This window comes from Cucurbita pepo, chromosome LG03, assembly GCF_002806865.2.
Source record: "Cucurbita pepo subsp. pepo cultivar mu-cu-16 chromosome LG03, ASM280686v2, whole genome shotgun sequence".
Lineage (NCBI taxonomy): Eukaryota > Viridiplantae > Streptophyta > Magnoliopsida > Cucurbitales > Cucurbitaceae > Cucurbita > Cucurbita pepo.
This window is the reverse complement of record NC_036640.1, coordinates 176,756-200,601: the sequence shown is the minus strand read 5'-3', so window position 1 is coordinate 200,601 and position 23,846 is coordinate 176,756. Positions and strand designations below refer to the sequence as shown.

Here is a 23,846-nt window from a genome sequence, read left to right as displayed (position 1 = left end):
TGACCTTCACTTATCACTTAGAGATAAGATAAGGGTCTCTTTAGATTGATAATTTCAACACTTGACTTTTGGATTTTATAAATAATAATAATAATATTAAATTTTCTTTACTTGTTAGATAAAACTATTAAATAGAATCATTCTACTTCTCTATACAATAAATAAATTAACGGTATTTAGATATTTGACGTAAAATTAAATGATTTACTATAAATTGAATTCAAAGATTTGTTTGACAAAAAAAGTAAATGATCGTGGGCTAATTTGAGTTCAACATATGGAAACAATTTTATTAGGGTATGTAAATGATATTGATTTACATGGATGAAGTTAGAAAAAGTAAATAGAAAAGGTAATTGTTTACCTGCTTAGATCTATGGAGGTTGAGATAAAACTAGCAGATGAAGTCCGCGAAGACGGTGGAATGAATTGAGTGAATCCGGAGCTAGATTGGAAGGTAAGTTGAGAATAATTTGGAGGATGAACAGAAAGAATTTGGTCATCTCCATTAAGATATCTCGTGACTTGCCTCATGCTTGGCCTTGCTTCAGGGTTGTAGTGGGAACATAGAAGCCCAAGTTTCAGCACCATCTCCATCTCATTCATGTCATAAACTGCACTCAACTTCGGATCGGCTGCGTCCAGAATACGCCCTCTTTCATGGCATTCCATTACCCAATCTACCAATATGAATATATCTGATTCTAGAGGTCTTCTTCCACAAGCCACTTCAAGTATTAGAACTCCATACGCAAACACATCCGTGGTTTTAGATGCTTTTCCGGTGCGAGCCAACTCGGGTGAGATGTAGCCAATGGTGCCAACGACACTGGTTGTATGCGATACTTGGTCGTGGTCGTATAACCTCGCGAGACCGAAATCACTTAATCGAGCATTCATGTCGATATCTATCAACACATTACTCGGCTTAACATCTCGATGGATCACTACTCGCTCCCATTCTTCGTGTAGGTACAGCAATCCACCAGCAACGCCTTTGAGGATGTTGATTCTTTGTTCCCAATTCAGCACAAAGTTGTGTTTTGGATGGTAGAGGAGAGAATCCAAGCTTCCATTTGGAACATAGTCATAAACCAAGAGAAGATCATTCTTTTTCTTGCACCATCCTTGGAGATTCACCAAGTTCTTGTGTCGTAATCGGCCCAAACTTTCGATCTCGGCAGCGAATTCCCTCATTCCCTGAGTCGAATTTCGTGTTATCTTCTTCACAGCAATTTCACTTCCAGTGGAAGGCAAGACACCTCTGTATACTGAGCCAAAGCCACCTGATCCAACGAGCTCAGAGTCTTTAAATCCCTTTGTGGCTTTATAAAGATCGTTATAGCCAAATCTGTGAGGACAATCTCTTTCCCATTCCTCAAGGCTGTCATCTCGTACTCTTCTTCTGAATAAAGAGGCTAAGAACAAAATTCCTATAAATGTCATGGCAGATAATATTGGTACAACAACGGTGAGTAGAGGATTGAATTTTGACGGCGGAGAAATGTCCATTTTTGGTGGTTTTGGTAGCTGAGAAACATTTAACGCAGGTGCTTGTTCATTGATAGCAAAACTCCAACCTGAAATGTAGTGGAAGCTTGTTTCTATTCCGGTTGATGCAGAGAACCCAACAAACATTGTCTCTTTCAAAACTGAATTCAGGTTTATGCGATATGAAATCAATGGCTCAGTTGGTTTGTCCACATCTGTAGGAGCTATCGTGACATTCACAACCTTACTATGGCGACTATAGTCAATCCAAGCTTGGATTGGATCACCACTATCCAAATACACCTCCGTTTTCACATCAGAGCCATAGTCAGAATACTCAGCCGCTTCAGACGCATTTGATCGCATGCCATTCTTGTTGATTCCGACATGGTTTCCCTTCGAATTTCGAGGGTCGTCGTGGCCATTAAGAGTATCGAATTCGACTGCAAAGATATGATTGGAAGCGTCGCCGTTGTTGGAGGAGTTGAATAATCCCAAGTAATGTTCACTTGCAGCACCTGGAAATGTGGTCGATGGAGCTATAACAAAGGCGAGGCCATACCCAACTCGCGAACTGGAGCTTGATGGAACTATGGCAAACACAAAAGTTGTGCTGAAAGAAGAAACGTCTAAAACTGGTTCAGAACTTTTATCAAACATCTGGTGGGCATTAGGATTGAAAGCCTGGCCTATAACGAACTGGGTGCTGTCGGTTAGCCTCAACAAGCCAGAAGCCTCTACAGAAGCTCCTTGACGAAGGATAAGATCTGAATTATTGAATCCATGGTAGACAAACAAAGGTTGAACAGAAAGAGCAGAAACATAGAAATCAAATATGAGAAAGCAAGCTAACGAAACTCCCATAGCCATTGTTAAAGAAAGAAAAGAAAGAAAAGAAAGAAAAGAAAGAAAAGAAAGAAAGCAAGAAAGAAAGAAATCAGAGGTTAAGAAGAAAGCAATAATCTTCCATGGACGTAGCTATGAAAGAAACTCTGATAAATAGTGAGATGAGGATGTGAAAATGGCAATTGGGAGGAAGATGTAAGAGTCATGGGACCATCGGCATTGCTAAAGTTTCCATAGTCAAAGAACATATTTTTTCAATTAGTTTGAATTTTGCGACGTTAATTAAATACTGAAAATGACACAGAAAATATTAGGAGTTTCTCCAATAAGAAAATTCAAGAGAATTTGAACTCACACACAAATTGCTCTCCAAAGATGTGGTGGAGAAGAGAGTTTTGAAGCTTCCGAGCTTCGACACTCCACCCACCATTGGTGACAACCCGCGAGTCTTCCTTTTTTTGTTTTTGTTTAGTATTATAATATTCAGTTTTTGACTTTTATTTTATGCTAACGACAAATAAATTTCTACGCTTTAAAAAGTTTTCTTTATTTGATATTATATAAAAAAAAAATTCCATAAATTTTGATCATGCTTTTAATATTTTGTTTATTTTTTTTCTTTTTTAATTTGAAAAAACAACATTAGACGAAGACATAAAGAAAAAAAGAGAAATATTCAACGACAAACTATAACCGCCTCAAAGAGAAAATAACCCACAATTCATTTAATAACACTACTAAAGTAAAATTGAAAAATTCTACTGAATGTATATATCAAATAATGTCATTGAAATCATAGGATAGAGTAATTGTGATGTAACATAAAAATAAATAAATAAATAAATCATCAGCCATTTTCACCTTATTCAATGCTTATATTATATCCATTGGGCCAATTTATGTATGGGCCAAGATTCCATTTTATCACTTCAGCCCATTTATGTGGCCCAATTTCAGTGTTGTCTATCCACTCGCTTCCAATCACTCTCCATGACTCCTCCGCGAATCCCTCCATCTTCAGGCAGGTCCCAAACCCTACTTTAATCGCCTCAAGTCTCAACATTTTACTAACTGATTCACCTTCTTTAAGCAGAGTTGTGTCTCGGCTATGGCGTCAATCAACTTCAACCCCTTTGAGAATTGGTTCTCCAGGCGTCCTAATCCCATTTCTCCCCTCAATCTCATTGCATTTAGAGACTCGTTGTCTCAAAAATCCTCGACGTCCCCGAACTTTGCTTCAATTAGCCTCTCTAATGTCTTCAAGAAGCAGAAAAAACCAGAGGAAGCACCCGAAAAACCAGAGGAAGCACCCGAAAAACCAGGGTATTACCGCGAAATGCTAGATCAATTCTACTGGGAATGCGAAAATTTACCCGATTACAGACACACCCCTGAGGTTGAGAAAATCTTGAGCGAAGATCCTGTTTTTGAGAAGAAAGAGAATCCTACTGAAGAGGAGCTGGAAAAAAACGAGAAGCTCTGGAAAGCGATACGAGATAGCCCTGTTGTGCAATTTCTGGAACGTGCGGAGAAAATTGCAGCCAAATACAATGAACTTGAGCTCAAAGAGAATGAGAATCCATACAGACGTGAGGACAGGAAGCTATGGAGGGCAATTCCTCATGTAACTGGGCTTGATGGGCGGCCTATGCCGAGGAAAGCAATAAAAACGAGAAAAGAATCCGATGATAAGTTTTGGGATTTTGCGAGACAGTTCTTTTTGGGGCTTTGGGGCTACCGGCAAAGACCTTATCCACCTGGTCGCCCGATCGATGTTGCTCAGGCCATTGGATATAAGCGCCTCGAGGAGCGGTACTATGATTGTAAGTCTAAATTGGTGTTGTTCCCTGAAGAATGCGCGCCGATTTCCCATTTTTGTCATTGCCTTGAGCTATATCGAGCCGTGGAAGCCACATTGGCATGGGCTATCGGAGTTCCATCATGAAACGGGCTCATATTAGACCTGTTATGTTCTTCTGCCCAAGTTTCTTAGATAGGCACTTCGTTTTATCTTGGATTTACTTTTACATTGTTTGATAAACCTGTATAGTCTACATTTCAGTCATGTTTGATCAGTTTCATGAAGTTGCTTAGTGATTCGAAAGTGCTTTCCTAGTCTTGTATTGTATTCATGGCTTTTAGCATGATTGTGTTGACTTTGCAGTTATAATGAAGAGTGGAGGTTGGTACTATAAGGATCGGTTAGGTCGTACTCGAGGGCCATTGGAACTAATCACTCTCAAAACAGCTTGGGGAGGTGGGATTATTGACAAGGACACATTTATCTGGGGGGAGGACATGGACGAATGGGCGCCAATTCACATGGTTTACGGAATGGAGCGTGCAATTGCCACTTGGGAAGGTCAGTTAAACTTCTATGGTTATCTTTTCATTTCTCCTTGCAAGTATGAAGTTGAAGGTATCAAGAAATTTACCCTGAATTTGTAACATCAATAGTTGTATGCTTAATTTGAGCATTACTTATTGTTAGTCTTTAAGTAGATCACCACATTACAGTTCAAGATGTATGCTGTTTTTGGAATGCACCCCAGCTTCTAATTGGTTGCTCCCTGCCTGATGTAGGAGTTTTTTACTAGCTGGGTTTACGGTAGAGAACACTTGTTCACAAATACTTTATGTAGCTTTTCCTATCTTTACAAGATCTTGGAAAACTAGCTAAGCTTGAGGCGATATAGAGAACCACAAATCCCGTCAATATCACTCAAATCACTGCTTACTTTATTTGTGGCTAGCTGCCATCTTTAACTCGGTTCCTACTTTTATGCTCTAATCGTATTTGTTACATCTCATTTTGTGTTTGTTATATCTATTTATTGTTCTCGCCATCCCCTGTTTGACTTCGGCCCCATCTAGTTGATTTATAAACAGATGTCATTATTTACAAAGAGGTTTACTGGCTCATGGTTGTTTTTCCAGTTAGACTCGGCGCTGCTGCCACTGCTTTTATTCATAAATTGCAGAAAGGCATCCCTCCATGGGTTCCTCTTAAGGGACGAGAGAAGAAAACCTACAAGCAACTGCAACAAGAGGCTTTAGAGAGCAAGAGACGAGATCTAGCAGTATTAGCAGCTAATGACGGTGTTTGGCCAGGAGTTAGAACTCCTAGCCATGCGCTTTTTCTCTGGGCAAGTGGAACTGAGCTGACAACTTTGTTGGAGGCAGACCACATGCCAAACAAGTACATCCCTAGGGATCTAAGGTATGTCCACCCCACATTCGATTCACTATATCTCTATTTATATGAATTACACCCATTTTAGTTTTATTAGTTATAATAAATGTAACAGCCCGAGCCCACCTATCTCTAATGTCATTTGTAACAGTCGAAGTCCACCACTAACAGATATTGTCCTCTTTGAGCATGAGCTCTCATGGCTTTACTTTTGGTTTCTCCAAAAGACCTCATACCAATGGAGACGGTATTCTTTGCTTATAAACCCATGATCATCTCCTTAATTAACCAAGGTGGCACTCCTCTCCCAACTATCCTCAACAATAAATCCATGGTGGTAACTTCGTTTCCCTTCAATTGTTCATTCCGTAGCTGAGGATGAAGTGTCCTTCTTAACGTTGGCCAATGCAGTAACTTTTTTGGATACATAATTCAACTTTAAATATCCATTCTCCACTAGATTCTTATACTCAGCGTCGTGGTTGTTATCTGCGGTATGGCAGGTACAAGTTAGCTAAAATTCTACCCGGGTTAAGACCATGGGAGGTTCTAAGCGTGGAGCAAGCAATGGATCAGATAACATATAGTGGGAAATGGCATCGTGAACGTCTTGGGTCGTACACGACTGGGCCTCCATACATCAGGCATTGGAATGATGATGTGAAGGTACACTACTTAACTTACGACGGCTTCATTCTTATAAGTTTGGTAGAGATATGTGAGTCAGGATAACGAAACCTCTGTCCCTTTGTTGCAGAGACTGCTTAGGTTATTCTCCAACCTCAGCGCTAGAGTTTACAGTAGGTTGGAGCGGAAGATTCCTGGCTTCGATAAAGTAGTCGAGAAGGTCCAGGCTGATGCTGCTGCCAGAAGAGCTGCGCGGCTGGAGAAGAGGAAGGCATTGAAGAGGTCCAAATACGAGCGGCGGCCGGTCAAAGTCAGAAACGATCAATAGCTTACGATTTATTCTCTTAGCAGTTTTGCAAAGTTCAGCTACGGTTTGAGAGTAAATGATTTATTATTTTGAAATTAATTAGTCTTAGTCATCGCTAAAACTCCATTATTCCAATTATTTACATTTACTTCATTGCGTGATTGTATAATTAATTGTTATATTCGTTTCTGGGTGAAAAATGTCATGAGGCCGACATGGGCCCAAGTAGGCTTTAGGCCCATTAACGCCCAACCGAGCTGGGCCCAAAAAAATGTGGTTGATATTAAAAGAAAAAATATATATATATATTAGGCAGAGATCAAATCCAGAAGGGAAGGGCGATGGACGGATGGAGTTGTTAAAGAAGGAAAGCAAATGATTGGACAAAACGACGGAGGATTGTGAGCCAGTTAATGGTATATGGTTATTTGGTGGCCTGTCACCATTTTCTTTCCCTTTTTTCTTCTTTTCACCAAAATGTTGCAACTTGAAGGCTGCACCCTAATATTCAACCATGGAAATTAAATTAAATTAAATAATTCCAAGGCTTTCAAAAGCCAAACAATCAATATTATAGATATTCGAATTTCCCAAATCCAACATAGCTAATTATATAAATATTGTTTCTCATTAATTAAACACTAAATTACAAAAGTAGGGTTGTTTAAGAAAATTCAAAAAATATAATCGCTTTGATTTGATTTAGGTTGAAAGTTAATTTTGATTAATTAAGTTTAATATATTTAAAATAATAATAATTAGTTGATTCGAGTCTTAAATTATCCCCATAATAAGTTTTGTTTTACTAAATTGAATTTTGAATTTAAAAAAGTTTATTGCATGAGAAAATTGTCGCCCCACCAATCGTTCTCTGCTCAAATTCCCGATACTCTCTTTCTATACCTTATTAGTTATTCCTCATTGAGCAAGTTGCCCATTTGCAGGATGCGATTTTACTCACATGCCCTTGCATTGCCCTCTTATTTACAATCCGCCCTTTTCATTCTGTCCATCAACGGAATATTCATTCAACACGATCCTGTAGTATTTATGTCATTGCCCATATGAATTTTCCCACCCCCATTTAGGTAAGCTGTGGGACCACCTCCATTTAATTCGATTACGATTCAAATAAACTTCCTCTTTTTTTTTTTTCTTTTTTCTTTTTTTTTTTTTTAAATATTGAGTCTAATCGTATTTTACATCCAATATACTTTTTAATTTTTAATTTTATATCTAATACATCATTTAAATTTTTTAATATTAGACGCAAATTAAAATTTAAAGAATGGTTCCTTAGTGTAACCTATTGGATTTATTCTGAATTGTTCAATTTCAATTTGGCTTCGTCAATACAGAATGACAAGTAATTTTGTAATTAAAAGGGCAAGGAATGGGTGTTTTGGTAATACCAACGCATAAAGTTACTCTGACGACTGGTATGTTGTATATAACTGATATCCACGCAATTGAATATTGTCTGTGATCCAAGCGGAAAAACCAAACCATCAGGCTGAGCTTATAAATCAACCGCCGGACCGCCGTGAAGGATCGCCGCCGTGGCGGCCGGCAAATGTTAAATCCTCTCTCTTTCATTATTAGTTAATTTTGTTGTTGTTTTTTCTTTTTTTTTGGCTTCGCGTAGAATTGTAAAAGGCTCTCTTCATTGGAAATGCCTTCGAAACCCTCTGTATCGTCTGTTCTAATAGACCGAATCAACGGCTCCGATTCAACCACCGCCTCAATCCATTGCCAGAAAGAGAACCAGAAATGGTTCCAGGTGCCGAAATCTGTGGCCGTTTACCACACGCATACGGTAGGGCCTAACCAGACCTGCTCCGCCGTGGTCCAAGAAATCGCCGCCCCCATATCCACCGTCTGGTCGGTGGTCCGGCGGTTTGACAACCCTCAGGCCTACAAGCACTTCGTCAAGAGCTGCCACGTAGTCGTCGGCGACGGCAACGTCGGAACCCTCCGGGAGGTTCACGTCATCTCCGGCCTTCCCGCCGGCCGCAGCACCGAACGCCTCGAGATTCTCGACGACGAACACCACATCCTCAGTTTCAGCATGATCGGCGGCGACCATCGCCTTGCCAACTACAGATCCGTCACCACACTCCACCCATCGGTGGCCGACGACGTAAGTAAAACTGTGGTCGTTGAGTCCTACGCCGTGGATACGCCGCCGGGAAATACTAAAGAAGAAACCACCGTTTTCGTGGATACCATTCTGCGATGCAATCTTCAGTCGTTGGCTCAACTCGCCGAGAATTTGCATAAACGCAACAACCAGTCTCCGCCGTAAGTTAACTTCATTAACTTGAACATTCACTATTTTGCTCTGTTCGTTTCTTCAATTTCTGGCTTAATTGATTGTCTATAAATTTTCATGGGCTACCAAATGCCTTTTTCTCTAGAATTTTCTCTCTCTTTTGTTCTGAAGTGTTTGTATTCAGTTCATATTTTGGACAAAAGGAGTTAGTATTTTATTTCAAACATAATTATAAACCTACAATGATTACATTATACCCTTACCCTAGAATTAAAAAAATAAAATAAAATAGTATTTTATTTTAAAGATAATTATAAAGTTAGTGAACTTTTAAACTTACATTAATACAATTGATCTTTAAAAAATCATATTTTTTAAACAAAGTTCAAAATTTTAAAGGGTATTTTCTATAATCAACTTTCTAATATTTATATTATAAAAAGTCGTTAAAAGGGTTTAGAGAGAGAGGAAGTAACATTTTTAAGGACAGAGGAGACAACTATCGATGGAGGATGGGGTTTAGGGTTAAGCCAATCCAATGGCAAGTTGTACATTTGATTTGAAAAAAAAAAAATTAGTCACAGAATAATCAATTTATAAATTTTATCAAACTAAAGAAATTAATTTCTAACTTTTAAAATTAAATGGACTTGTAATTTTCTTCTTTTTCTTATAAGTTCAAGTATGAACAGAGATCTAGATTTTTATAAGTGTGAAAAAAAAAGGAAAAGTGGGAAATGTGAGGAATTGGATAAAAAGAGGAGATAGGCCAAGCGAGACTATTATGAATTAAATGGAAAATTTTGGGCACGTGAAATGGGCGTCATTTTGTGTTCAGAAAGCTCTGTCAGGACGTCGTTAGTGGCTGCAAAGATATCAGCCTCTTTTTTTTTTTTTTTTTTTTTTTTTTTTAAAATACTCGGTCAATGAAGCCAACCTTCAAGTGAGGTAATTGTACAGTCAAAGTCAAACAAATTTTGGTCTGATTTCAAAGCTGATTCACAGACGTTCCATGATAGCTGGAAGTAGCAGGAAAAGAAACAGAGTTTTAAATGATCAATTATTTATGCTAATAAATGGAATGTCTCTGCAATTATTTTGGAAGCAGCCGGTTATAAAGATTTTTAAAGGGTAAATTAGGAATAATGATAAACTGTACCAAAAATAATTCCAGCTATGAGAACATAATTGATATGATATACATCTAATAGAACCAACCCAAGCCGTCAGTCCCTTTCAATCCATGGAAAATTATGGACAGCTAAATCAAAGAAAGGAACTGAAGGTTGAGCCACACAAGTTTTACTTACATGATGGATGCCACAGACGCCAATCCATTCCCACTTTTGTCCACAGGGCAAAGCGAGCTGCCTTCTGTAATCAATGCACATGATGAATGCCAAATCTTGTTAATAAGGAAGGCAGGAGGATTCATAGCCGACGGCACATGAAAGACAATTTGCAATTCATGGAGGATATCATGCGCCTGCTCGTCCCATTGCTGTGACAAAGACCTTTTCCTTCTCTTCTTTTTTGACAAGGATCTGCAAAACAGCTTTGTATTATTCAGAATATTGATGAGGTTTAAAATGAGAACACCTCCCATTTTGATTTTATGTTAATCCGCCATTGATCTTAGTGTTTAATGCTTACTATTTTACACACGTTTTCTAAATAAATTTATAGAATATATTTACAGTTGTATATTTTGAAATTAATTACCCTAAACTCTTGTTCTATGATAAAAATAAATAAATAAGATGCAAAGAGAGTCTTACATTAAAATCCAGGTCCGATCAGCTCATTTTCCCACTAGCCTTTACGATCACCAATCATAAATAAAATCATCTCCCTGAGATTCTCGATAATCTGAATGGAAGAAACAAGGACGATGGATTAAGTCAGAGAAATCAATGATCAGTGAAGTATGTACACCAAAATGGTTGAAATTTTTCAGAAACATAGTAACAGAGTACAAACTGAAGTGGAATTCTCTGCCCATCTTTTAGCAGAAACTGCAGCGTTTTTCATGTGAGAACAATCGACAGAATCGAAATTCAAAAAGTAGGACGAATTTTCTGTTGCTTCTGCCACCCAGAGATTATTGATCTGGTCCTTTGATCTCTTAATAAGATTGCAGAAACCTACCTGAAGTAAAATTAACACTGACAATATAACAAGGGTAATGCACTTTGGATTTGGGAAAGAACAAAGAAAAGGCAACTACATGTACATACAGTTGAGCCGGTAAGGTTGCAGTTGATTGGCACAAATGACTCATCATCCGCATACGGTGAACAGAAACTAATAGCAAGCAGTGAATTGGAAGTGCCTTCTGAATGTGACTCGGATATCGAACCATCTGCCACAAATATCCACTGTTTCTTCTGATGAGCAGTTGTAAAAACCTCCCCCACGTGTACAACAATTGCAACGACATCAAATTCACTGCATAATAAAAGGATAGTATGTTAATGTCTAGAAATCTAATGATGCCTTCTAGAGATTTAGTTGCAAGCCGCCTTACCTGGATAGAGGGACTTCCCCCAAATTTGATAACGAAACTGATTTTCGGGGGTTATAAAAGGGCCTGCGGCAGGTATGGCATGAGTTTGGACCTCAATTTTAGCAAAACAAGAGACGTGGAAATACGTACTTGAAGCATTTCATTGACTGTGGAGATAAAGACTGCCATTTGGTAGTTGATCCTTTTGCTTGCAAGTAAAGAATATCCGCATCGCAATTTATTGGCACAAGTCCTCCAATAGCGTATGCCTGGCCCTCAACCAGCTCAAGTTGCTATCACATTGTTTAAGGAAATTCAATCAGACACTTGTGAGGCAACTCCATTTTGCTCATTCGTCATAGACACAAGACAATTGAACTCGAGAAATGATCAAGTAATACTAATAATTCAATGGTGTAGAAAGCAATGAAAAAGACTGAATTCACCTGCTTCTCTGTTGGATTCCAGATTGTAATCAAGCCCTCCTTCCTATGGGTTTCTCTTTGGTTGCTTTTGCTTGTAAGTCCAACCACTCTCACCCTCATAAATGGAGTGACATCTCTCCCACTTAACCCAGCATCTGCTAACGCTTTCCTGATTGATTTTTCCATGTCCGATTGCCTGATTGCCTAAAATTTGAAGTCCTGTTTAACATTCTGATTTAATCTGTCTCGCAATATAAAATAAAAGAATGATAACCTCTATTTTTGTTTGGTAGCTCGCAAAAGAAGTTAACTGTTCAGGACTCATCTCTGCCATCAAAAGTTCAGGTTCAGCCGCTGTCTCGAGGATCTTAAAGAGTTTTGCCCCTTCTTCACTATCACACTCACTGTAGATACGACTCTTTGTCCCTCTCTGGAATTCAGAAACAATACCATCTACAATAGCTGTGCACCTGCAGCCAACATCAGTCAACCATAATACGAAGCTAACAAAACCTCCCAATTGAATCTGCAATACTTTATTTGATCTTTTCTACTGAATCATATTCGATCATTAACTTATACCAGACAAACTAAACTGAAATGTGGTAGAATATTATAGTCCGTGTTAAAAAAAAAAAAATTTGTAAGAAACAGCTTGGGTATCCACCTCTGATCATATAATTGCCTGGTCTTCATCTCCATCTTCTCGGTTCTTACTATGGATGCCCCATCACCTAACCTATGTCAATCGGGACGAAGTTCGATGACAAGGTTTTATCATTTTTAGCATTTCACACAGAATAGTCAACACAATCATCTTGAATTACCTCTCCTTGTAAAGAACAGGGTATTTCCGTGAGACTCCAACCAAAGTCGAAGGAACTGGACCTCCACTACTCTTGATGCACTTAAAGGATAATGAAACACCAGCATTTTTGCCTACATTGAAAATTGAAGTGTTGAGCATGAATAAAAAAGTGTACTACAGGCTTGAGTTGTCTGAGGTAGAAAATTGTTATTTTCAACAGAATTTCTGTGGCACTCACAGAATCCCAGTCTATCGGCCCAATGAGCTCTAAAAGTTCCATTAATATGCAACGTCAAATAAACAGCCCCTGACATCTGTAGTTGATGATGAAAGCCACAAATGGTCAGGAATAAATCAGCAAGTCTAAACAAAGAATAGACAAATAGTTGATTTTCATATTCAAAATTGATTCAACAGTGTCTTTATGCGTTGATTTTATCCAACAGTACAAAGACTTCCATTATGAAATATTATCAAACTACATAAACTAAAAAGAATAATTTGAAGAATAGACACCATAATCAATAAATTAATTAAGAAAAACAACCTCAAGAGGTGAAACAGGCCCGATCCAACCACACAATCTCGCTCCCCATATCTTCAAAAGAGAGGCATAACTGTAAGCTGGAAGCACTTTGAATGAATAAAGGATTGGCTAATTGATAGATAAATTACCCTGAGTTTCTGTCCCACAAACAGTTTTCCCGAAAGAAGTTGCTTTGACAGCTGCCCGTCCAAAAGAGCATCAACAGAATACCTACCACGTCCAATATCAATGACAAAGAACTAAATAGGTAGTGAAAGATCTATGGGGTCAGTTCCATACCACCCATCGGTGAGTTCAACTTTTGCCCCTTCACCATAATCAGACCCATTGGTCGAGGATGAACAAGCTTGAGACCTTGATTTGTAATTTGAGCGAATAGCTGAAACACATAAAACTAACAACATAGATGGCGGTGCATCTCCTTCCAGTATTCTCTTTATTGCAGAACGGTGGCCTTGATTAACTTCTCTTTCATACCTTTCAAACATTAAATGGTTAATCTCATTATTTTTATAAACATGGTGCAGCTTGATTCTATCATATTTTAGTAACAAATGCAATTATTCACCTATATTTCAATTCCTCGAGAACATTGGAAACTGTCAAAAAATTTCCATTTGATTTGACTGGACATTGCCTTTCGTAGCAGGCCAGTTTCCAAACAATCCACTTGTAGTGATTTTTGACCCACCTAAACAGCCAAAAGCACCAAAGTTAAACTCAACTAACAGAAGAAATCGAGAAAACTCAATATGGAGCAATAACTGATCATATATCTCATATATCTCCCTCTGCAAACTGTGAGAATGTTAGGCTAAGCAACTCCACGTCCAACCTTCTCATGAACACACAAGGGTAACAGAGAAATGCTTCATCGAAATCCAAGTTGCATTTATTTGGTTGGTTGCACCTTTTCATATTAGTGTGTGTAAGGATTACAATAAGAAGATAAAGTCAGAAAAAATTACAATTCAGAAGAATGTTGCAGAGAAGCTCCAGACTCGACTAACATATGACGAAAAGCTTCTACTCCAATACAATTTGTGCCAGAGTTGTCAGGAACTTTATATTTCTCTGCATTTTCTGCATTCATCCTTCTGACTTCATCTGGCAGGTAATCCAACTATTTCACCATAGTGAAAATTATTGCCTCAGTATCAAAACTCCACAGAAAAATTAGAGCGTGCTGATCTTAGATCAACTTACCTTGTCTCGGGTTGATGGAGGTCTTCCAAAATACTCTTTGATATACATCCTTGAGGATTGGTGTGGATACCGAGTGGAAACCCTTTTTTTGCAACCAAAGTTACTAGATGATGAAGTAGATAAACCTGGTCAAAAATGTAATCAAGATTTCACAAAAATATTGAAGCTAACGAATAAGATGAGAAAAAACTAAAGAAGGTAAACTGACTTGTGGTAACAAGTGATGCATTCTTATTCAAGGGGGTGGAGAACTTGGAATTTCGGGGCCTTTTGAATGGAGATACAGAATTTGTACTCCAAAGCTTCCTCTTTTCGTTATTACTAGCTCTATCGCTTCTACTTCTTGAGTCAGCAATATTCGATATGTCATTTAGAGGCCCGCCAAATGATCGCTCGCCTAAATGGATCCCTGATCTAATTCCATTTTCAGAAACATTGTCTACTATTGTACTTGGCTCACTAGGCTGGCAGCCTAAAGTTTCTGGCAAACAGGATTTATTGTCGTCAAACCTGCTAATACTTTCTTGTTCGGCTGCATCAAATTTCTTCATCAAATTACTCCCTAATATACTTTTTGTCTTGAATGAAGATTGCATAGCTCTGGAAGATGGTCGTAAGGGGGAAACAAAGCTTTTAGATGTGTGTTTAGTAGTTGTTGAGTCTTCCATGTTGAAGGAAGGAGTGTGAAAAGCATGTTTCCCATTTGACGGTGTTGCATTTCCCATATCTTCCTTATAGCAATCCACGTCCCCTTCATCCAAGAAACTTCCCAACTCTGGGTCACCAAGAAGGCTTCTTGCGCGTTGTAGTGCATCGCTTGAAATAGATAAGGATCTCCCCCCGGCAGTATGAAACTTCACTGCAGGAGGCTTGGGAGCCTTGTTAGGCAATTCAATTTGTTTGAATGATGGGCTGGCGTGATTCTCTAATGAACTTCTCGAAAAGAAAGTATTAGAGACCAATGTATTGCTCGTGTTCTCCATACCACACGCACCTTTTGATTCCAGAAATTCCCCCTCAAAATCGTAAGGACTGATAGCTTGTCCAAATCTTTGAAAATTGGAACAAGTATCATCTTCTTCCAGTCCTAACAATGTCTTGGCTCTAAGAAGACCTTGAGAAGAAACGTTGACTGATTTCCCAGAGCCCGTTTGAAAGAGAGAATTGGAGAAATTACCTCCTTTATGCAATTGACCTGCACGAATTCAAATAGTAGAGAGATTTATCCATCAATGATGAGCACCCTAGTTACCATAACACACGAACGAGGGAAAAGGGCAATAATAAATTAAATGTAAAATGATAGACTGAAGCCAGTGAGTAGCAGAGATAGAATATGAATCAAAATTGCGAGCTACATAAATTTTGAAAGAGTAACAGCACGCAGCCAATTTGATAAGTTCTATACAGCTCGTCCAAATATGTATTGCACTAAAAAACTTGGGCATAGAGCAAAATTTTGAGTATGGCTGTTGACCGTACAGAAAACAAGGCGGGAGGAACATTTAGTTAAAGGAATTAATGGAATTAAGAGAGTGAAGAAAGACCTATATCTGGAGCGTTGTCATCGGCGAGCATAGATAAAGCCTTCTCGATTGAAGACTGTTTAACAGAAACCGATTTTCCCAATCCGGTTCGAAACATCGGAGCGCCTGCATCGGCGTCCTCTGGACTTTGCATGAACCTAGAGCAGAGCAAGAGGTCGGCCATGGATGGGAGACGGGCAACGGAGCTGCTGTTACTTCGAGAAAGGGAAACATTTTGTTCGCAGTCGGATTTGACTTCGAGACGCTCGCCGGTTAGTTCCCACTGGAAATTGTTGCCGGCTTTGGGAAAAATCTGCCACGACGACATTGGACGCAGCGGAGTTTGCGTCGCCTCTGAGCTCAGTTTCTTGATTCGAGTTTTGAAGAAAAAATGTTTCCAGAAATTAAATGGCGGGAAATTTCGGAACCAGGGAGGGAAGAAGTTCCGATGGGTATGGGTTAAACGTCAAAATCGCGGAACGTTCGCAAAATTAAGTAAATAAATCAACTTTTTTTTTTTTTTTTTTATTGTCCTTTCGGGTTTGGGCTCGAAGCCCAATATTGGTCCATCTAAGCCCACTAGATTGGACGATAAAAGGGAGAGAGATCCCTCTCACTACCCTCTATATATTATCGAAATAAAAACCTTTTTTTTTTTTCTTTTCAAGTTCGCGAGAGAATCGGAGTAACAAAATTTACGGCCAAATTAATACAAATACTCGGATGTTTTATCTTAAAAATATTTCTAACCTTTTTGTTTTTATCAGACTCTTAAAATTAAATGAAAATAAAAAATATCATTATATTAATACTTTCTTTCAAAAAAATATATATATATACTTTCAAAATTATTTCATGTCTTTTTAATTTTAATTGTTTCAAAAATGTCTTTTGATTGGGTAGAGCTTTTAAAAAAATATATATATATTATTTATTTCATTAATGACTTAAATTTTTTTTAAAATTTAAAAAATACTTTAAAACGTTTAAAAAATTAAAAATTAATCTTACCCTCATATCTGAAGCACTTATAAATTTTAAAAAATAACAAATAAAATATAATTTTAAATTTATACTTTCTTGTGATACGTTTTAAAACGGCATGAAACTCTCAGTCTGAAGTATTCATATTGTTTAGTTCTTAATATTTAAAAATAGTTTTAAATTATCTTAAAGGGTGAGGTGACTACCCATTAATGAAAATATAAAAATAATAATAGGAGAGTTGAAATATAGTGAAATGCTACTTAAAAAATAAACCTATATTTTTACCATGCAAACTATTAGAAAAGTGTGTTTCAATTTATTTTTACCAACGTGGACATAGTTCGCTCTCGAAAAATTTGATCAAACGTTGTAAAAAAATACTTTGATTTGAAGCAAACATACTCTATTTATGTATGATTATTTCATTTATTAAACACAAACCATCACTTTAGCTTTAATAATTATAATAACGATGTGTTACTAGGTACACGTGGACCCCAACGACTTTCCATTTCATATATATGGTTGAAGTTATTCAGATTGCCACCTAACACTGAAAAAGTGGTGCATTTTTTATATAAGGTCAATCGATGGGATTATCACCGAACTACTAGAAAAAACGTATTTAAAATTTAATTAACATTGCACTTCTAGAATTAATATTGCAAAAGTCAAGTCCTCCAATCAACTCGATAGGGTGACTCAACCCAACCATAGGCTAAGGAATAAGTATCAATTTTTGTAATTATAAGGACCAAGCATATGACTATGGTAGAACGGGTTGACCAACCAACAAATTGGAGCAGTTGAGTCGACCACATTCGTCTACCATGCATTACATTACGGATTAATCATACACTTAATCAAGATTATAAGTACAATATTTTAGTTATGTTGTATAGTTTAAAATATTGTTTTTATTTTCATGTTAAAAAGTATTTAATTTAGTTTATTTTCCACATTTACTTGAGAATTATTTAGTTTTGGTGAATTACTTTCCACCGTTTATTTTTGCAATTTCTCGCATTTTCCATCTCCCCATATTTTTCACGTCTCCCCGAATCCTCCTATAAAAATGGCTGCAGCTTTCATTTTTCCTATCGCTCCGCCTGAAACATCGAATGAAGCGAAGAAGAATCCTCTGAAGCTCAGGAGGGATAGCGCCGTCAATGGCGGTTCCGTTTCTGATGAACTGCCGAACCGGTGATTCCTCCGCCGCGGCGCTATCCATCCTGAGTTTCATCGGTTCTCCTTGCTCTGCTATCACCGTCTTTACAATGTAGTCTACAGAAACAGAGCAATGGCAAGTGTGAGAACCGAGGACGAAAGGAGAAGTGAGTATTTTACTATTATTCTGTCTCTGAAGTTGATTTTCATAATATTCTATCCGATGAATCGTTTTCTGAGTGAAATTTTAGATTCTTTTTTAGTTTTCTTTAGAATTGATTTGGGTTAGGTTAGGTTCATAGCTTAACAAAGATTGTTTATTATAAAAATTTGAAATCATCAAACAATTAGGTTAGGTCCAAATATCACAAAATCCAATAACTCTGGCGCGAGGGTTAGGATGATGTCGCTTTCTTGCTTTATAGTGGGTGAAATGTGAGGCAAAATCTTCGCACCGTATCTTTGCTATTTTGGAACCTTCTGATATTTTCTTCGCAGATAGTAGAAAACCATATGCTTTTTGCTTCTCTCAAGTCCTTTTCTCAACAAGGCCTCATGATAAATGCAGTCATAATCAGTCGTCGATGGGGCAAAATACTTCGCGTCATTTTTGGCACCAACCTTTTTAATGGAAAAAAAAGTAAGGAACACTGTTTTCTTGTCGCTGGCCCCGCGCCACTTACTGTCAATAGAAAAAGGAAACAGTAAAAAGGAGGTTAAAGAAACACTTCTAAGCTTTGAATATGGGTTAGACCAAGGCCAATTAGCCAATTAATCTGAGAATGCTACCGGTGAATTTGAGCTCGATTAACTTTAAGGGATTGATCAGATAATTGACTGCGACTGATATTTTTTATAAATAGTTTCATGGTTTGAATTGGTACAGTTCCCTCAGATCTTGATCAAGAGGAACATTGAGGCCGACAATGCTATTAGGATTTTGCTGCGTCATATGATAGGTTTGATCCGGAATTCCATGGCGATTCGGAGCCAGAGATTGCAGCCGAGCAACAGAACTCGTGAGATGATTTATGAAAACAGCCATGTAGGCATTGCTGGCGGTATAATTTGCCCTGCAAATTGAAGTTTTCTGGCGCCGGAAGTCATGGTTAGGGGAGGGACGATCACAAATGAAGAGAAACACATCTCCAATTGAACTATGTAAGCCAACTTAATGCGGTATTTTCCATGGGATTAATCTTTTCTTAACAGGAAAAAAATGAATGAAAAACAGAAACTCACAATCAGCTTAAAATACATTACAGAAGGATCGTATTATACTTGTATCTCATCAACAATAAATATGCACTTAGAATCAATATGAATAAAAGAATAATTCAAATACTAACTGACCAAAAATAAAAGAATACAACTCTTCTCTAATCTCCACTATACTATACCAAATAAAATAACAATACCTCTATGTTCTTCCCATCCTGGCGGTAATTTATAATTCTCTCTCTATATGTAGCTCTATTCAGTTGCTGGTTGAGTTTTGGCGCTATCCTCACCAGAAGTAGAAGTCTTAATTTCCTCCAGTTGCTGGAGAATTTGCTGAATGTCAGGCCGAGCAGCTGGTGATGGATCGACACAATGCAGGGCTAGTTTTAAGGTGTTCAGCAGTTCATCACCAATATTTGGTGCGTCTTTCATAAGCTCCAGATCAAACACTTCATTTGTCCACTCCTCCTTTACTATTGAGGCCACCCACTGAGGTAAATCCATTCCATCCATGGCTTCTCCAGGAGATTTTCCTGTCAAAAGTTCCAATATTATGACTCCAAGGCTGTAGACATCTGTCTTCGTTGTGGTTTTTTTGGTTTTTGTTAGCTCTGGTGCATTGTAGCCCTGTGTTCCTGCAGTGGCAATCACATTTGTGGCTGCAGCTGAAGTCATGAGCTTAGGAAGCCCAAAATCTGCAATGCGAGCATTGGTCTGATCATCCAGCAGAATGTTGCTGGACGTGAGGTACCCATGAATTAGATTCTCCTCTGTGTGGAGGTAGTTCAAGCCTTGCGTGATTCCGATCGCTATTTTCATCCTCATTGGCCAATCGACCGTGGTTTCCGGCCCGCGAGCTGCATACAGTAACCAAAGTCAGTATATGAGTTATGAATATACCCCTTAAATAGATGGATCAATAACCTCTTTCTGAAGTCGTAGCAGCCAATGGTTGAGTTTACTTACCATGAAGGAAGGAAGAGAGACTTCCTCTAGGCATGTAATCAAAGACAAGAAGCTTCTCTCCTTTGGGGCCTATGTAGTAAGCTCTAAGAGCAAGTAGATTTGGGTGTCTAATTTTTCCGAGTGCCACAACTTCAGTTTCAAATTCCTTCTGCCCTTTTGTTGTTTTTTCCCTCAATCTTTTCACTGCAACTTCATTACCATCTTCTAATGTTGCTTTATATGCTGTTCCATATGTGCTCTTGCCCATGATCTCCGCAGTCGCACACAGAAGATCATCAGCAGTGAAAACAAATGGCCCATCAAAATGAACTAGTTTTCCTCCGGCTTCACCCGTCCCCACTTCGGTGCTGCCTGGTGCTTCCTTCTCGACGCTTCTCGCTGTCGCTTGCTTGCCAGCCGTTTTGTCATTCTTTCTAGCAGCAGCTCTTTTTGATAACAAACAACACAGCAAAATTGAGCAGAGAAGAAGAAGAAGCACCAACAGAGCTCCAGCGGCTATCAGAATTATGTCCTTCACACTGAGTTTGCGGCGATGTGGTTTCCGGACCTCAGATGATGGAGTTGTAATATTCTGCGGGGAGGATGCAGGTTGACATGGAGTTGAAGCACTAAAACCACACAGTTGAAGGTTCCCTACAAAAGAGCTCGCATTGAACTTATTTGATAGAAGAACCGGGACAGGGCCAGAGAGATTGTTGTAAGAGACATTGAAAGAGGTCAGATTCAACAAACTAATCAGCGATGTTGGTATCTGTCCCGTGAAGTTATTTTCAGAGAAATCAAGTTGGGTAATAGCAGAAATGTTCCCCAAACTTGCAGGAATCTCACCACTTAATCGATTCTTCCCAAGCTTGACCACTGAGAGATTCTGCAATCTATCAATATCTCCTGGAATCTGGCTTTCCAGGCGATTATTTTCAACATTTAATAATTGAAGAGAGGATAGATTAGAGAAAATTGAAGGGAAGCCACCATTAATGGCGTTGTTCGACAGATCCAAAAGGCGAAGTCTCTTCAGCTTGCCTATTCCACCTGGTATAGCCCCAGAGATCTTATTTTCACTGATGGAAATCTCTTGAAGCCATTCCAGTTTACTCAAGGAGGCTGGAATTGCCCCAGATATTGCATTATGATCAAGCGTTATAACAGCAAGTGGGCAAGTTCGACCACCCCAAGAATCTGGGACGGTCCCAGAAATATTGTTGTGCTGAAGGGCGAGAATTGTAAGAGAAAACGACTGCGTAAAGCTACTTGGGATAGATCCCGACAATGAATTGTAACTCAGATTAACTCTAATCAATTTGGTAGAATTTGCTAGACCAGAAGGAATTTCTCCTGTGAGCAAATTGTTGCTCAAATCAAGAGTTTGAAGAAGGGGAAGATTACCAATTGTAGGAGGAATAGAACCTGAGAATCTGTTGTTGAAAAGATAAATTCCTCTGAGATTTGGAAGGAAGCCGAGCGACCGAGGGACTGTGCCGGAGATCACATTGTCGTGGAGGCTGAGCTTTCTAAGTTCCCGGAGCTGCCCAATCCTGTCGGAAATCCGGCCGGCAAGAGCCTTCCATGGAAGCTGTATAGCAATGACCTGCCCCTTCACACACTTGATTCCTGCCCACTGCCCGGAACAAGCTCCAGTACTTCCATTCCAGCTACGCAAAGCTCCTTTTAGGTCGATGAGTTCGCGTTTTATAGCTTGAAGAGCTTGAAAATCTCCTTGTGTAACAGCCACTCCGTCCCACATCTGGCCAGTGACCGGTTGAAGGGAAAAGGCCAAAAGATGAGCAAAAAAGAGAGCAATCAGGTATGAAGAACAGCTTCTCCATTGTTGGCACTTCCACTTTCTGCTCTTATTAGGTGATTTAGAGCCCCAAACAGCTGTTTTTGCTACAGGAATCTGCATGAACTGAAGTGGGTTTACCTGAAACTCACTCAGAGGGTTGTGGGTTTTTCCCATGAACAAAAAGAAACTTCAGTTTAAGAGGGAAAACAGAATGGCTTTTCGTATCTCTGGTTATTCTAGGGTTTCTGAAAGTTGGGAGGATAAGTTTTATAGGGGAAGAAGATGAAGAAGAAAAATAAATTAGATTAGCTGAGAGAAAGGAGTTGGTCTGGGTCCGATGAAGCATGTGAGGACCTGAAATGTCGTTGTAATTTAGGGTGGACGAAGGATTTAGCGAAGGCATACGCTGGGGTCAGTCTCTTTATTCTTTTATGCTAACGGCTACATTTTTCTTTGGTTATTCAGGCTACGTGACATTTTTTTTTTCTTTGCTTCTGTAACGCTTTGTCGCTCCCCCAACGGCTATATTTGATTTGGTCAGCATATTAGGTGGATAAATGTATAATGGGAGTTATAACGTACGTCCTGCCACTTGCGCTACATCATTTCTTATTTTTAATAATAATGCACAAATTAATGATAAAATAATTGCCTTTTGTCTTGAATTTCACATAGAATATTTAATTTATACAGATTTTCAACTTCATAATACAACCCTACACTTAGTGTTTTAGTGTCTAATCTAGTGAGGTCCAATTCATCCCGTAATTTTAACAAATAACTAATCTTGAAAATAGGTTGGTTCTAATTTTTCGATCAAAGGCATATTTAAGTATTACAGATCCGTTCAAGATGGTTTACACAAATAATAATTAGATTGACAAATGCACACAGAATTGACATCTAAAACCTCATTTGATAAAACCCATTTATTTTTCAGATATGCGTTGCAAATGGGGTGTTCTCAATCCCATAAATAGTGAATTGAATTCAGCCCTCATCAATTAAAACCCTTTAATTAATAAATCCATTAATTTAAATAATTTTTAATTTGAATCATTTTTCTAACCGTATCAATTTACACCAATTTCCAGTTTTCCTTTTAAGTGAAAAGTAACTCCAAACCCACATCAAGACATTGGATCCAAATATTATATGATTTTCTCAAGAAATCTCAAGCAAATAGTTTATGAATGTCTAGCAGTGCATTTAACTAACTGTTCAATGCACATGCTATGCACTGCACAACAAAAAATGTAGTTTCTGGGATATACAGACACGTAGTCGCCGTCTATTCGTTGTTTACATAATATATATTACTCACATATCCTCTTCGGTCTTCGCGTAACAATAAGAAATGAGAACTGACGGGCAAAGTAAGCAACAACTTTCAACATGAACGTTGTAAACCTGAAGCATTCAACAATTTGTACCTAAGTTTAATTGGGTTGACTAGAAAATATATGAGAACGGTAATCCAATTTGACCAATTCAATGCAAAAAGTAACAAGACTTTTGAAGTATATATCTTCCATTGAGAGGTGTATATACGGTCAAGCGATTATTAACATAAATCCACCCTTGTGATATATCCTCATCCATACCTCGCAAATTTACAAACCAAATTCGAAGCAAGATTTAAGTTTCTACAATCTATTTATTGTACAATCCAATCTCAAATTTATCCAATTATGAAATTTGCGAATTGCGAACTCCACGACACCAAATCTAAACACCTCCTGATAGGATGTAGCAGCTAAATTGGGAGATGACCCACATTGCAGTGCATCATGAACAAACATACATTCCAATTCAACAGAAGATTAAAGGAAAAAAAAAAAACTTGCATACAGAACACGGGGGATTTGGGTTCTATGCAAGAACCCCAGATCTACATATCAAAAGCACACATCACAGACCATTGGCGCGAAAAATGTGCGATAAATTCAAAACTTGTAGAATTGGACA

At 38.3% G+C, this 23,846-nt stretch overlaps 5 protein-coding genes across 8 annotated transcripts; 2 read left to right on the top strand and 3 right to left on the bottom strand.

The window, feature by feature from the left end:
• Positions 1-283: 283 nt before the first annotated feature.
• Positions 284-2,774, bottom strand: LOC111790130 (lectin-domain containing receptor kinase VI.4-like). Its single transcript, XM_023670957.1, has one exon. It carries the CDS (start codon positions 2,359-2,361, stop codon positions 361-363), a length of 2,001 nt encoding a protein of 666 aa, XP_023526725.1. The 5' UTR covers positions 2,362-2,774; the 3' UTR covers positions 284-360.
• Positions 2,775-3,324: 550 nt separating this feature from the next.
• LOC111790960 (protein TIC 56, chloroplastic) lies at positions 3,325-6,648 on the top strand. 3 transcript variants are annotated; one of them, XR_002814599.1, is made up of 5 exons: positions 3,325-4,160; positions 4,502-4,699; positions 5,275-5,557; positions 5,682-5,940; positions 6,034-6,157. XR_002814599.1 is itself a non-coding variant. In XM_023672104.1 (5 exons), exons 1-5 carry the CDS (start codon positions 3,446-3,448, stop codon positions 6,483-6,485), a joined length of 1,557 nt encoding a protein of 518 aa, XP_023527872.1. In that variant the 5' UTR covers positions 3,325-3,445; the 3' UTR covers positions 6,486-6,648. The 3 variants fall into 3 exon arrangements, 2 of the variants coding, with proteins under 2 accessions (XP_023527872.1, XP_023527873.1); XM_023672104.1 differs by lacking the exon at positions 5,682-5,940 and adding an exon at positions 6,288-6,648 and having other exon boundaries at positions 6,034-6,196; XM_023672105.1 differs by having other exon boundaries at positions 5,682-6,127.
• A 1,277-nt stretch (positions 6,649-7,925) lies between these two features.
• Positions 7,926-8,880, top strand: LOC111789949 (abscisic acid receptor PYL4-like). Its single transcript, XM_023670691.1, has one exon. The coding sequence runs from the start codon at positions 8,137-8,139 to the stop codon at positions 8,767-8,769; it is 633 nt and encodes a 210-aa protein (XP_023526459.1). The 5' UTR covers positions 7,926-8,136; the 3' UTR covers positions 8,770-8,880.
• A 968-nt stretch (positions 8,881-9,848) lies between these two features.
• LOC111789840 (protein BREAST CANCER SUSCEPTIBILITY 2 homolog B) lies at positions 9,849-16,198 on the bottom strand. 2 transcript variants are annotated; one of them, XM_023670548.1, is made up of 19 exons: positions 15,776-16,198; positions 14,437-15,423; positions 14,229-14,353; positions 13,991-14,145; positions 13,591-13,713; positions 13,302-13,499; positions 13,151-13,232; positions 13,023-13,073; positions 12,714-12,789; positions 12,495-12,606; positions 12,335-12,406; positions 11,942-12,137; positions 11,689-11,871; positions 11,393-11,535; positions 11,264-11,326; positions 10,974-11,184; positions 10,717-10,884; positions 10,515-10,605; positions 9,849-10,280 (listed from the first exon to the last, which is right to left on the bottom strand). In XM_023670548.1, exons 1-18 carry the CDS (start codon positions 16,080-16,082, stop codon positions 10,549-10,551), a joined length of 3,309 nt encoding a protein of 1,102 aa, XP_023526316.1. In that variant the 5' UTR covers positions 16,083-16,198; the 3' UTR covers positions 9,849-10,280; positions 10,515-10,548. The 2 variants fall into 2 exon arrangements, 1 of the variants encoding a protein (XP_023526316.1); XR_002814387.1 differs by lacking the exon at positions 9,849-10,280 and having other exon boundaries at positions 10,520-10,605; positions 10,717-10,880.
• Positions 16,199-19,128: 2,930 nt separating this feature from the next.
• On the bottom strand, positions 19,129-22,374 carry LOC111791873 (probably inactive leucine-rich repeat receptor-like protein kinase IMK2). Its single transcript, XM_023673375.1, has 2 exons — positions 20,096-22,374; positions 19,129-19,986 (listed from the first exon to the last, which is right to left on the bottom strand). The coding sequence occupies exons 1-2, from the start codon at positions 22,050-22,052 to the stop codon at positions 19,382-19,384; spliced, it is 2,562 nt and encodes an 853-aa protein (XP_023529143.1). The 5' UTR covers positions 22,053-22,374; the 3' UTR covers positions 19,129-19,381.
• Between the last annotated feature and the right edge of the window lie 1,472 nt (positions 22,375-23,846).